Raw genomic sequence first — 13,818 nt, 5'->3', positions numbered from 1 at the left:
AGCCTTTTATTGCATGAAACATTACAAAGGATCTTATAATGAGTTTTTACTTTTGCTTTTTTATTAGTTTTATTCCAAGAAGGCAGCATAATATACAATCAAGCAGGTACAATGTGCACAACGTATACAACAACTTACTTCAGACAGAACACTAGACAAATACAAAAAAATAGAATAAATAAAACGTAACAAAACAAAAATGATGAAATTTAATAAAATCACAAGTAAACGAGATATGGCAGCTGGGCAGGAAGAGGCAGGTCCAGGAGGACAGACGCTGGAAGCGATGTTGGTGGAGGAGAGCTGTCAGTCTTCTGGTCTGCAGAGGGAGAAAAAGAGAGAATGTTATCACACAGCGCCACCCACTGGATTGGTGGAGAATTGTCATCACCTGAGCCCTTAAACTGTCTTCCATGTGCAAATGTGTGACGATAGATAGATAGATAGATAGATAGATAGATAGATAGATAGATACATATGAAAGGCACTATATAATACATAGATAGATAGATACATATGAAAGGCACTATATAATACATAGATAGACAGATAGATATGAAAGGCACTATATAATAGATAGATAGATAGATAGATAGATAGATAGATAGATAGATAGATACATAGATAGATAGATAGATATGAAAGGCACTAAAGAATGATAGGTAGATAGATAGATAGATAGATAGATAGATAGATAGATAGATAGATAGATAGATAGATAGATATGAAAGGCACTATATAATACATAGATAGATTTGTCTCCAAGAGGAAATTACGCTTCTGTCTTTAAAGAAACAATTTTTACATTTTTATTTTAAAGTGTGATTAAAAGCACAACTTGAAATAAAAAAGGAATCCTCAATAGGCCTTCCTAAACAGTCTTCTGCTCAGACTGTTGAGGAGTCTTCCCAGCTTTTCAACTACCACATTTTACAAAGCACATCTCCACTTTCCATCATTCTTTCTCAAGATCCTATCTTGTCTTACTCTTTCGATTTAGCTGACCAGTTGTCCATGGCCATTGTAACTGTTTTTAGTATATAATATTCTGCCATGGCACTACTATACTATATATACCCTCACCCTATTCACTCACCCTTCATAACAGCCCTATTTTTACATTCTTGTTGTACTTATTATTTTCATTTTGACATTTCAGGCATTATGGTCCTTTCACCTCATATGCTTGGCTGGTATTATCTTCTCTCTCTCTCCCTTTCCTGCTCTTTCAGTTTATCTCTGTCAGGAATACAAAAATAATCTTAAATTTTTACTGTTTGTTTATACTTTCACTATGGTAATGATGCTATTATTGTTGGTGTGATTTCCATGAATATAATTTGGGGGGTGCCCCCATTTTGTGCATGTGCTTATGCTAGGCATGTGACCCATAGCGTCATACTATTTAAGATGGCCACACAGTTACATCAGTGTTCTGACTTTGTGGAAACAAAGGGATGTGTTTGCGGAAGATTTGTGCTCAAGCAAATTACTACTCAAATTCAGATTTTGGTTTTGATTTAGCTTTATATTTCTCCTTCGACTTTAGTGTATTGTTGCAAACTTTGTTAATCGATATCAACTGTTAGTAGTCAACTTCCTGATGATTCTTCTGAAACCCTCCTGAAAGAAAAACTAACAATAGATTTTTGCCACTTATCTGATATGTCAAAGAGGGCTTAACTGGAAAGTTCTCATTGGTCATGACAGTCTAATCTTACGATTGTAAAATCATGTGGTCAACTGGTATGGGGCAAATTTTAAATTCCATGGCAGGGCTATTTCCTGGCCACACTCGTTAGCTCTAGTACGCATCAGGATTCGGTGGTGCCTATGTCACAGTTCTTTCTGGTGGCCACTAAGACCATTTTGTCCTGAGGTCTACCTGGTGTTACGAGAAGGCCATATATTTTTTAAAATATGCAGCAGAACCAAAAAACCTAAAACGTTGCCCTGCCCGTCTGCCAGTCCTCCATGGCCTTGCTTTCTCTCTCTGTGGTCATCTGCTGTGTTCTCATCTCTGATGCCACTTTTCCAATCTTGCTCTCATGAATTATGAAAAAAAGGACCCAACCATCAAATGTTGTGTTGCCCTCAGTGTTCCTTTTTTTGTAAATGGAGAAGTACACGGTAAGATGATTTGACCCACCACCACCATGTAAGAGACAAGGGGGGCACAAATGAATGTGACGAGCAGCCCATGCATGGCCGTCTGTGCTGAACAGCTGTTTTGCAGCATATGTGTGCACACTTCCCAAATGCTGTACATGTCAAAATGTCAACACCCCACATTTAATACTATTCAAAGCCCAGTAAAATAATGTCTTGAAGGTGCATGTCAGGCTTTGTAGAGCGGAGGAGCACAGCGGAGTAAAATTCTGTCCTGCTGTCATCTTTTATTTTCATCAACGTAAATGATGTTTTTTTTCTCTGTGCAATAAAATAAGACATTAGCTTTTTATTGAAATGTCATGGCTGATAACTTCTGCACAGAAGTAAATAAAGCAAAGCCAGGCCGAAAACATCCTGCTGGGTACAATGTTTCCTGCTTTACAGCTAAGATTCTATTTGAGAAAGAAGAGAAGAAAAAGCAGAATGTAATCTGAGCAAAGGCAATGAGCGAGGCTGGAGCTTGGCCTAGAGCGAAGCACATCATCTCAGTGTGTCTTCATGTGAGTCAGCTGTGAATTTGGATACTAACAAAAAATCCCACTGGAAATTAAATGAAGCCTCACTTATAGGCTATTCTGGGTAAACTGTTTCTAGGAAAGCAAACAAATATCAGATAGCAGAATCAACATCTTCAAAGTGGGAAACGGAAAACGGCTGGCTCCTTGCTGTGTTCAAGATGCTCTGTGTGCTTGTCTCACAATTGAATAGATACTTATTATGCTGGATGCTCTTTTTGCTTCAGCATAAGCCATTTTTCTATCTAGACATCTAGTAAAACAAACAAACAAAAGCCACTTCGGTACCTGAAGGTTTCACTGCCTTTCCTTTGCCACAACAGTCGTTTTTATACGCAGGGTTTGCCATAGGAGATCACATAACCTGTTCTTCCATCCGTCTCCACCCATATAGCCACCTTTTATCAGACCTACTTAATCCACCTTGAAGATGCAGATCCTGAGAGCCTTGGCTGGGAGGCAGGAACCTATTCAGTTCAATTCGTGATAATTATAAAATAAAAATAATCTGTTAAATTAGCCTCCTTCCTTTGGCCTCTTATTATCTGATATACATTACTGTGTATTTTTAATCTGAGGACCCATATAAGAAAATCAGTGGCATACTGGGACACAGGAAGCAGATTATTATCATAATGAGAACGGAGTTATAAATAGACAAATTATACTGATCATATAATAGGAAACAGTAGCCATTTTTGCTTCCTTTCAAGCATATTTCTTACATGAATAAAAGCAAATGTATTTTGAATAAAGTGATAATTGTCTTTCAAAACAGGAAATAGTTGTATCACTGCTATTGTAAAAGTTTAGTAAATGTGAAAGAAATAAATTCTTTATAACGAATGTGGTGTGAGGATGTGATGATTTTATAAAGACTACAATGAATGCTTGCTTAACTTTGTCACATACCTGATGGCGCCAGATGAGGAATAAAGTAGTTGTTAGGTTTTTTACAGTGGCTGGAGTGCCAATCCTGCCACCAGCTCCCAAGTTTTTCCTGTAAGTTTGAAGACCTTTTTGCAGGGCTCGATACAGATTAGCGTCATACCCAAGATGAAGCATTTGCAGGTTAAGGGCCTTTCTCAAGGGCCCAATGGAGAAGAGACACTTCTGTTATTTAGAGGACAGAAAAACAAAAAAAAAACTCCAGTTAGGCTGGAGAAATAAAACAAAATCTGCAGGAGTTCCAAGACCAAAGGACCACCACCCCTCACATTCTAACTAACATAAATGTTCTTAATTTATTTATTTATTTTGTTTTCAGGCTTCATATGAATGCATGTGATGAAGTTGATCTCGTGGACAGCTGGGACACCTGCCTTCATTCCATCATCTCAGGTGGCTGCACTGGGCTGTAGATCACCACCACAGAAAAACTGAAAGAGACAATATTGTTTCTTGTACTGCGTCTTTTCTCTTTATAAACTTTATTTGTCTTTCTCCAGTCAGCACACCTGATCTGTGTCATGGTCCACATCAGTTAACAAGTTTTACTGAGACTTAAACAGTTTAACTCATAATCAGGTACCTCTTTATGTTCAATACATTTTAACTTCAAATAGTCACAGACCCAACACAAAAAACAACTAACAATAACACATCAAGCAGTGTCATTTTTGCATCACTTGACTTGAAACTGCTGTCAATGAAATCTATTGATGTTGTGAACTAGAAGCCCTAAGCACTACAGAGTTCAGAAGCGCGTAGTTCCAAACACTTCCAGTAATGGCCAGTAGAGGGGGGGGCATTGCTGTCAAACCCTGGCTAGTAAAACAGGCAAGCACGAAATCTTTATTAAATAAAAATAATTTAAATTAGTATTCCAATCATAATGAGAATCCATGGAGAACAAACAAATTCCCAATATAGAATTTCAAGGAATAGTCCACAAACAAAGCAAAGGTCAAAAATCCAAAGGATCACAAATCCTATAAACTCACAAAAGCATAGAAACGTACCACTCCTCAGCACATTCGAAATGAACTGCCAGGAACTGTGGAAGACCCTCTGGATGTATAGGGTGGAGTGCAGTTCCTGGTGATGATTGGCAGGTGGCCCCGCCTCTTAGGGGACCACACACAGAACACATGGAATATAGCAAAGGCAGATTACATACAAAGACAAAATCAAAAATAAAGAACGATGCACATAAAAAACCTAAATTAAAGAATTAAAAATGGATAAAAGAGACATAAAACATGAATTTGAACCCCAGCTGAAACATGAGAGCTGAGCCACTGGAAGCCTATTTGGGCTGTGGTTTATACTAAACAACATTGTGAAATGCTATTAGATAGATAGATAGATAGATAGATAGATAGATAGATAGATAGATAGATAGATAGATAGATAGATAGATAGATAGATACTTTATTAATTCACATAATCCAGCAGCAGTATACTGATACAAAAACCAATATTAAATAGTAATAAAAATGCATGTAAAAACAGACAATAACCTTGTATAATGTTAATGTTTACCCCCCCGGGTGGAACTGAAGAGTCCCATAGTGTGGGGGAGGAATGATCTCCTCAGTCTGTCAGTGGAGCAGGACAGTGATGGCAGTCTGTCACTGAAGCTGCTCCTCTGTCTGGAGATGATTCTGTTAAGTGGATGCAGTGGATACTTCATGATTGACAGGAGTTTGCTTAGTGCCCGTCGCTCTGCCACAGATGTCAAACTGTCCAACTTTACTCCTACAATAGAGCCTGCCTTCTTAACAAGTTTGTCCAGGTGTGAGGCGTCCTTCATCTTTATGCTGCCTCCCCAGCACACCACCGCGTAGAAGAGGGCACTCGCCACAACTGTCTGGTAGAACATCTGCAGCATCTTACTGCAGATGTTGAAGGATGCCAGCCTTCTAAGAAAGTATAACTGTATATAACTGTAGTCTTTAAAGTAGTATGTTTATGCATGTACGTATCTGCATTTTATCTTCAGTTCTTTTTAAATATGTCTCATCGTTACAGAAATATTTAATAAATAAACATGCGATAACTGACTCTTTGAAGTAACTAAAAACATCAGCACCTGAATGTTATGCCACGCATACATTGTCAGAGACGGTGTGTGCATAGGTGGGCCCAGTCATGGACTGTCCCTTCTCTGCTTTCATTTCCAGCTCGTCTGTGATGGCGATTTGTGGCACCACCACCTGTAACGATGGAATGAAGGCGGGTACCCCAGCTGACCATAAGACCGACTGCATCGAGTCCTCTCAAACAAAGCCTGGAAGCAATGAGGAATGATTTAAGCATATTTATGTTAGATGGAATACCCAGTGGGGGCAGATTTTGTTTTTTCTTCAGATTAACTGGAGTTTTTTTTTTTTTTTAAATTTGCCTTCCCAGCCATCTGACCTCATCACTGGACTCCTTTTTAGAGACTTACATCATGATATTGTATATAAGGATGCATTCTCTATAAGTTTGTATAGATTAATTTGTTTTTTTTCTTTGTTACTTATTTGTTTCTTCTTTCTGTTTGACATTTTGTAAAGCTGCATTGTTTGTATGAAAACGTGCTATAGAAATAAATATTGTTGTTGTGTTATTATTTCAGATGTGCCTCTGATGCTGTCGAGGACAGCAATGACTAGATTGGATCAAGTGGGTTTGAAAATTCCATTAAAGGGAAAATACACATACACAAATACACACCAGTGACTCCATACAGGGCAGGTTTAAAGACCCCAATTAGCATAACGTGCATGTGGTTTAAAAAACCTAATATTAGAAGAGTAGATTGCATTCAGAGGCGATTGAAACTCATGCATGACGTGGAAGAGTTTAATTGCATTAGGGGATCGCATCTGAGAATTCAGGGGATTATGAAATTGGCCAAAAGACTTGTGTGGCCATGCTAGTACTGTGGCTGTTTCAGCTAACAGCGACAGGGAAGCAGGAGCTCTTCATTTACTGGTCAGTCTGCATTCTGCAGTCTCACTTACGGTTGTGAGGTGTGGACAGCAGCTAAAAGAATGAGATGGCAGGCACAAGCAACCAAATGTATGCAAGTCCTTAGGGTTATGAGACTCAATTCCTGTTAAAGGATAAGATGTTTGACAATTTAGGAGTAAAATTACTGCAGATGGAGGTTAAGAAAGGCCAGCTGAGATGTTCCTCTTGAGTGTCTCCTGAAGGTGGCGTGCAGAGACAGCGTGGAGGAAGTGTATCTCTAAGTAGGCTTGAGAGTACCTTCTGAAGAACAGTTGGAGACCATTGTAAAGGATAGAGAAGTCTGGTGTATCCAATTATAAGTGAGTGCTCATTAAAACTCGTGTGAGTAACATTCAGTGGAGTCTTGTTGATGAGGTGTTTTTAATAGCTGTCTTCCTAAACATGTCATCCTCCAAAACAAGATTACATTGTATAGCCAGGGGCATGCTAGTATTTAGGTTAATGCAGGATAATAAGAGATTTGCAGAGAAATATATGTAGATCTTTATATGCAACACTGAAACTGGCACTTGTGTTGCATGCTGTTTCTAATATGAATGCTAAGTAGGTGTTTGATAGTAAAAAGTCTAAAAAAAAAAACTTTGTTTTTTTGGTTTTCCACACTTTTCATCCTCTTGTGCTTTTTCCAATGCAGGGTTGTCAGAAGCTATCAGTGTAGTGCAGGACACACACCATCTTGGCACAGAGGAGGCAACTGTTAATCTCTCAAGCCAATCTTTGGAAGTGGGTGGAAAAACTGTCATACTCAGACATGGGGAGGACATGCAAACTCCACATAGACAGTGACTTGAAGCCAAGGCTTAGAAGCTGAAAGGCAGCACTTCTAACCACTGCATCCATATAATTTATGTTTTCATTGTTTTTCACTGCTGTTGTGTGTTTAACATTACATAACATTCTCAAACCTTCTGAATGAAATTCAGTGTCAGAGAGGTCAGCGCCAGTCTCAAGGAAGGACACGGATAAGGTGTCCGTCCGTTGCGGGGCCCAGCCACACTCAAACATGGCCAATTTAGAATCAGTAAGTGACCAAGTCTTTGAGGATGTAAGATGAAAACGGGGTACCCCAAGAAAAATGTAAATAAGTGTAGAAGCAGGAACACTGGGTCCATAATGCAGGAGTGCTAGCCACTGTGTCCCTCTTTGTGTTTTTAATTGAATTACTATTAATTACTATATGCCTTACCGTATGCCTTTTTTATAACAAGACACAATGTTTTATTATAGGTGGTCTTAAACTTCAGCAGATCAGATGTGTGTTCAGAGTAACTGAGAATGTTCTTTGATTCTGAAAACAAAAAAGTTTTAACCGTGTTTTTTTAAATCAATCAGGATCTTTTTAACACAAATGTGCAGACACAAAATATCCTCTGTTTTTGTCTTTTAGAATTCTAGTGCAGACCACCGTGTACGTCTGGACCTTGGACTATGGGACAAGTTTAGTGAACTAGCCACCAAGTGCATTATAAAAATAGTAGAGTTTGCAAAAAGAGTGCCTGGATTCACAGGGCTGACCATCGCGGACCAAATCACTCTCCTTAAAGCTGCCTGTCTAGATATTCTGGTAAGTGTCACTCACTTCATTCTGTGAAGCAGCACTCGAATGTCTTGTGGACGAAGCATGTGTCACCCTTCTAGGTTATTGTTAACTGTATGCCTGCACAATAAAGTAAGGCTGTGTAAATGCAAGACAAGGTTTTTATCTGCGTGGAGGCCTGTCTGTTCACCAAATCCACTCTTCAACATCTTTCCCTGATTTTGTTCTAATTAGTAATGCCACCTATTGAGCTGCTGCAGCTTTAACTGCCAGTCAGTTTCATGTACTAGTAAGCTTTGTGTAAATGAGTACTTCTGTTGTTTTGCTGTACATCTACTTTCATTCATTATGGAGGTGGTGTGTTGTTCCCACTTGCAGGCCTTAGGAGAAAGTCTTAATGCTGTTTGTCATAAGCAGTGCTGGCATAATGCCCGTTGGTTTTAACTTGGCATCGTCCTTATAACAAGACTTTCAGCTGCTAAATAGCATTACATTTACTGATTTAATCACTTCGTAATGCAATATTTAAAAGGAAAACACTGTAATGCAGGGTGGCCACGAAGTCTCTGTGTGCACTAATTACACTTGATTACCAATGTCTGCATCCTCCCCTCCATTTTCCACCAATTTTTAATCTTCACATAAATGGAAAGATGGCATTTTGAAAATTAATAAAGGCCATAGGATTGCATTTACATTGAAGTGATTTTGAATGGACTTCTCCTTACAAAGTGCTGAATGCTTTACCATCCCAACTTATTTTGGAATGTGTTGCAGGCCTGAAGTGCAGCAATGGATGTATATTAACAAATTAAATGAAGCTGACCAGATAAAACTTGAAATATCTAGGGCTCCTACTGTCAGCAGTGAAATAAAAGTTAACATGAACTTAATTTAATTTTTTTTTTTTTTTTTATTTGCATTTTCCATACCATCCCAACATTTTCTGATTTGGGGGTTGTAGATCGGCCATCTAGATCTATGAAGAGAGTTATTTGTATTCTGTTATGAGTGTCGCATTTACCCCATTTTTTGACATTCATTGCATGCCCCAACTACCTGGAAGGGGCTCTCTCTCTGAATTTCCTAGATTTCTTCCATTTTTTTTCCTTGGAGTTTTGTCTTGTCTTCTTAAAGAGTCAAGGTTGGGGTTCGGTCAAAAATCAGGCCATTGAGGTATACCTTATGTAATTTTCTTGTTGTAGTTAAAAAGAAATGTCCAAAATAATATCAGGTCAAATTGAACTTGCTCTTTCCTACATATCTCCATTTTCTTTGCTATTTGGTTTATAAAGGAATGGTAACGTCCGTCGTCCTTGCTCTTTAAGTAGCCCACAGAGCAGAAGAGCCAGGGACTCTGGGACTGCTGGTCTACGGGTGAAGCGACATCCCCAGGTACCAGTGATGTCCTGCTTACCTTAGTAGAGCTCCTTATACACTGTGCAAGCTTATGACACACGGTATTTTAAAATATCTTGTTCATACTCAGACTTTACACAGCTTATCCACAGCACACAATCATTTTCTAAAGCCCCTATTCAAATGAGTTTTCTATTTAGTTCACTTTATTTTTGTTTGCTCGACTGAAGTAGCGAGTGTTCACTCTGGATTTAAAAGCTCAGACCGAAGGGTGTCTCTTATATTGGCAGGCATATCATTCCACGCATGGCTTTGGGTCCCTAAAACTAAAAGCTTCATATTCCACTATTATTTTATTTTTCTTTGAAATTTTTAGTAGTCCTGCATCTTGAAATTTTTATGAATGCTGTGGTTGTATGTAATGATCAGTTAAGATAAATAGTAGCGTAGTGTGTTTTTGAAAAATGTGATATGGTGAATATTTTCTGCACAATGACACAGCAAAACATGCCACTGTCAGCATTACTGCATTTATTGTACCCACAAGGTGCCCTGCCCCACATTTTCCTGTTTTCCAGTTCCTGCAAATAAGACTAAGCTCATGCACACTGTTGCCAATATCATTTCTGTCTCTGATGCATCTTTAGGATTGCAATCACCATGATTGCTATTATAGTTTGCAATGTGGGCATCATACTACCAAAACAGCCACAGCACGTGTAACATGGCTCAACACAATGCCTGCACTTGGCAGGAAGTATCTCCAGGAATTTTGTTTCACCAGAGAACTTTATTTAAACACAAAATAATATGAACACACATTCTTAATTAGGGTATTAAAATGCATGAACCTTAGGAACAGAAGCATGTGTTAAAAATGCACATCAACACACAAAAACACATTGAAATGCACCTGCGTTAATTCACACCTGCATGTACAGGCCATAGTGTTCGATAAAAATCAGAATAGATGAAATCGAATCATTAAGGTCTGGTGATCACACTTTAACTCTTTCAGGGCTGATGTCGACTTTTGTCAAAAGGAGGAGTTGATGATGGTAATCAACTGTAAACTGTGCCAGAATAAACCGTTATGTTTTAGTTGGACTCTCGTTGCTAGAAGGAAAGTTAGCTTCATCGGTCTGACTGAGATTTTCTGTGCTTGTGTGAGTAGTAAGGTGCAAACAAGAGCAAAAATGACACTGACATAATGGCGAGAGATCAATGCGAATGCGTAAAGCAAAATACGCCGTGGAGAACGTTTTACCTATTATCTCTGAATTGGACTATGACTTGCCGGAATCTGATTTTGATACAAGTGATCGAAAACGAATGTGAGGTTCCAGCTTGAGCTAACTGATCCCCAGCTAATCGTGTAGCTGACACACCTACGGCAATATTCGCCAGGAGGACTGCCACTTAACAATGGTAAGAGGTAGAAACCAGATTGCAATGCAATGCGACCATGACCACTGCTGCAGCTGCCCGAAGACAGCCTGGCAGCAAGTCCGCCGCACATTCTTGGCAAACTGGCAGCCGTAGCATGCAGCAACAGATGTTTTATGTTGATTTCTGTGTGAAACCATTGCTTTTCAGAAACAGTTTTTTGGAAAAAATATTCAGCCCTCAAAGAGTTAATATGTCTCATAGTGTTTTAGATAGATAGATACTTTATTAATCCCAAGGGAAAATTCACATACTCCAGCAGCAGTATACTACTAGCACACAAACAACCAAAAGTGTTCAGTTTAATTTTAATAAGGAAAATTTTGAGCAAGTGAAACAAGGTGTAAACTGGATGAAACTTTTAAATCTGGAGAAGGATGAGGAGCAGACTTAAAAGTATATTACATGCAATACTGGATAAATTCATTCCTAAATTTAAAAGCAGTAAAAAGTTAGATAGAGCCCTGTAGTGGAAATGTAAGGCACTCATTAAGAAATCGCAAAAGACAACAACAACAGTATTTATTTATATAGCACATTTTCACACAAATGATGAAGCTCAAACTGCTTTACAGGATGAAGAAAGAGAAAAAAGGCAAAATATAAAAAATAAAATTAGACAATACTAATTAACATGGAATAAAAGTAAGGTCTGATGGCCAAGGAGGACAGAAAAAGCACAAAAAAAACTCCAGACGGCTGGAGAAAAAAAAAACAAAATCTGCAGGGGTTCCAGGCCACGAGACCACTCAGCCCCCTCTAGGCATTCTACCTAACATAAATGATCTTAGTCAGTCCTCAATGTATTCAGGGTTCACATGGAAGAACTTGATGATGACGGTCATGTGGACTTCTGGCCTTTAATGCATCAATGTAAGGACATCACGGTGCTTTGATCGGGTGGTGGTGGCGCAGATTGCCACCACAGAAAACCAGAAAAATAACAGCAGAGAAAGTAAGGGTTAGTTGGGATTTCACCATGAATAATAATGCTAATTAAATGCATATACAGAATATCAGGGTTACACTAAAATGAAGCCATAAGAAAGTCCTATTAAAATATTGTAATGGGTTTTTAGCAGTTTTTTAAAGTGCTCTACTGTATCAGCCTGGCGAATTCCTATTGGCAAGCTATTCCAGATTTTAGGTGCATAACAGCAGAAGGCCGCCTCGCCACATCTTTTAAGTTTAGCTCTTGGAATAATAAGCAGACACTCATTTGAAGAGCTAAGCACTAACTGTAGGCTTTATGGGAATAATGGTTAAAAAGGGTATTGGGGAATCTGAATGGCAGGTAAAATGTAATATGTCAGGAATTTTGCTTAATAATTGATGTGTAGGAAAAAAAACCTGAACTATGTAACTGAAGCAGGAAATAAAAACTTGAATCCTGCACGCAGAGGGGCATATACTGCCTATTATTGTATTCTTTGAAAACTTCAACCCTACTAAAGCTACATAATACTGTATCTGCTCCCATTATCAGCAGTAACAAGATGAAGTAAAGCGCTAGAGGAAGGATGTGTTACTCACTTGTTACTGCAGGCTTACACCCCAAAATAAAAACAGCTGAAACTATCACGTAAGTCATGATTCTGTCCATAGTGATCTCTCTGATATCCGTCTGAGATATTTTTCCCAGTAGGGTTATCCTTTCTTTTCTAAGGTGAGCTTCAAGGTTTACCATATTATAACTTGGAGAAAAAAATTCACTGTACACTCCTCAGTAAAGCAAGGATGTTTCAGATTTTTTAAAGGAAGAGTTTATAATGCCCCCTTGGACTGCAATTTTGTTTACAAAACGCTTTGGGAGTCGGAGGTACAGTGTCGTGACGCACTGAGTGATCTGAATCAAGACTGCCTAACTGAACAGAAAATATTTAAGGAGCAGCTTGAATAGATTAGAATTGTATTGCTGTCACATAATTGAAGTTGTGAGAAAGACTCTTTGAATGACAGTGACACAGCAAAGGGTTGATATATCCTAATAGATAGTCTCCTTACATCAAAGGGTTAAGTCAGAGGAAACTTGTATATGAAAGGCCTGTAAATGGCTAGCAAAACGTTATCTATGTTTTACATCAAAGATTTAAATAATATCCTTGATTACAGGAGTCCTTCCACACCAGCAAACAGGTAGGATTGAATATGCTAAGGTATGGTTGACTAAATACACTTCTTCTCTCTATTTAGTTGTCATGAGCAGACCGATGTCCAGCCTAGCTGCTCATGAAACCACAGCTCCCATCTGAAAAGTCGAGTGTATAGGTGTATAAATCAATTAGGGTCATGGAAAATGGCATCATATTGATTATTGATTATACAGTATGTCAGCTGTGGTTTCAAAACAAGTCAACAGTCTATATTGTGATAGAGTGGAGGGATGAGCAAAAACTTCCTGGGCGTAAGAGATATGTGGAAAGGTTAACCAAGAACAGGCATCATTAAAAAAATTGTGTGGGGATAAAAAGTGAGCACATGTAACAAACATAGTGAGTAACAAGTTGCATTGTCATATATAGTCGGTAGCCCAGACTTGGGTGAGCAGTACATCCTGTTTGGGGGCTTAAATGTCTCGAGTCTCATTGTCTTTGTCCATCTGAGTGTGGCAGAGACTTGAAGGCGAGACTTTGTCCTGGGATTCTGGCCTAAATTTAGAGCAGGTGGAAGGGATTTCCCGAATGCCTGATCTTTTAGTTTTGCGGCTGGAGTTGCCAGATGACGGTACTGTAAACAAGTCATGGGCTCTTCAGGAAATCTCTGAAACAAGCCACACACCTGATTATAAGCCCTGATGTAAGAAATATACAGTAAGAGGCAAAACAC

At 38.7% G+C, this 13,818-nt stretch overlaps 1 protein-coding gene across 4 annotated transcripts in view; it reads left to right on the top strand.

The window, feature by feature from the left end:
* The window catches only part of LOC120516124 (retinoic acid receptor beta-like), an 878,498-nt gene that overhangs the window by 827,070 nt on the left and 37,610 nt on the right, over positions 1-13,818 (top strand). For all 4 annotated transcript variants that reach the window (XM_039737583.1, XM_039737584.1, XM_039737581.1 and 1 more), the window contains one exon: positions 8,038-8,214. In XM_039737583.1, the coding sequence (XP_039593517.1) occupies positions 8,038-8,214 (177 nt within the window). The remainder of the gene's footprint in view (positions 1-8,037; positions 8,215-13,818) is intronic.

This window comes from Polypterus senegalus, chromosome 15, assembly GCF_016835505.1.
Source record: "Polypterus senegalus isolate Bchr_013 chromosome 15, ASM1683550v1, whole genome shotgun sequence".
NCBI classification, from domain to species: domain Eukaryota; kingdom Metazoa; phylum Chordata; class Cladistia; order Polypteriformes; family Polypteridae; genus Polypterus; species Polypterus senegalus.
The sequence above is the reverse complement of the archived record's forward strand: the minus strand, read 5'-3'. Positions and strand labels throughout refer to the sequence as shown.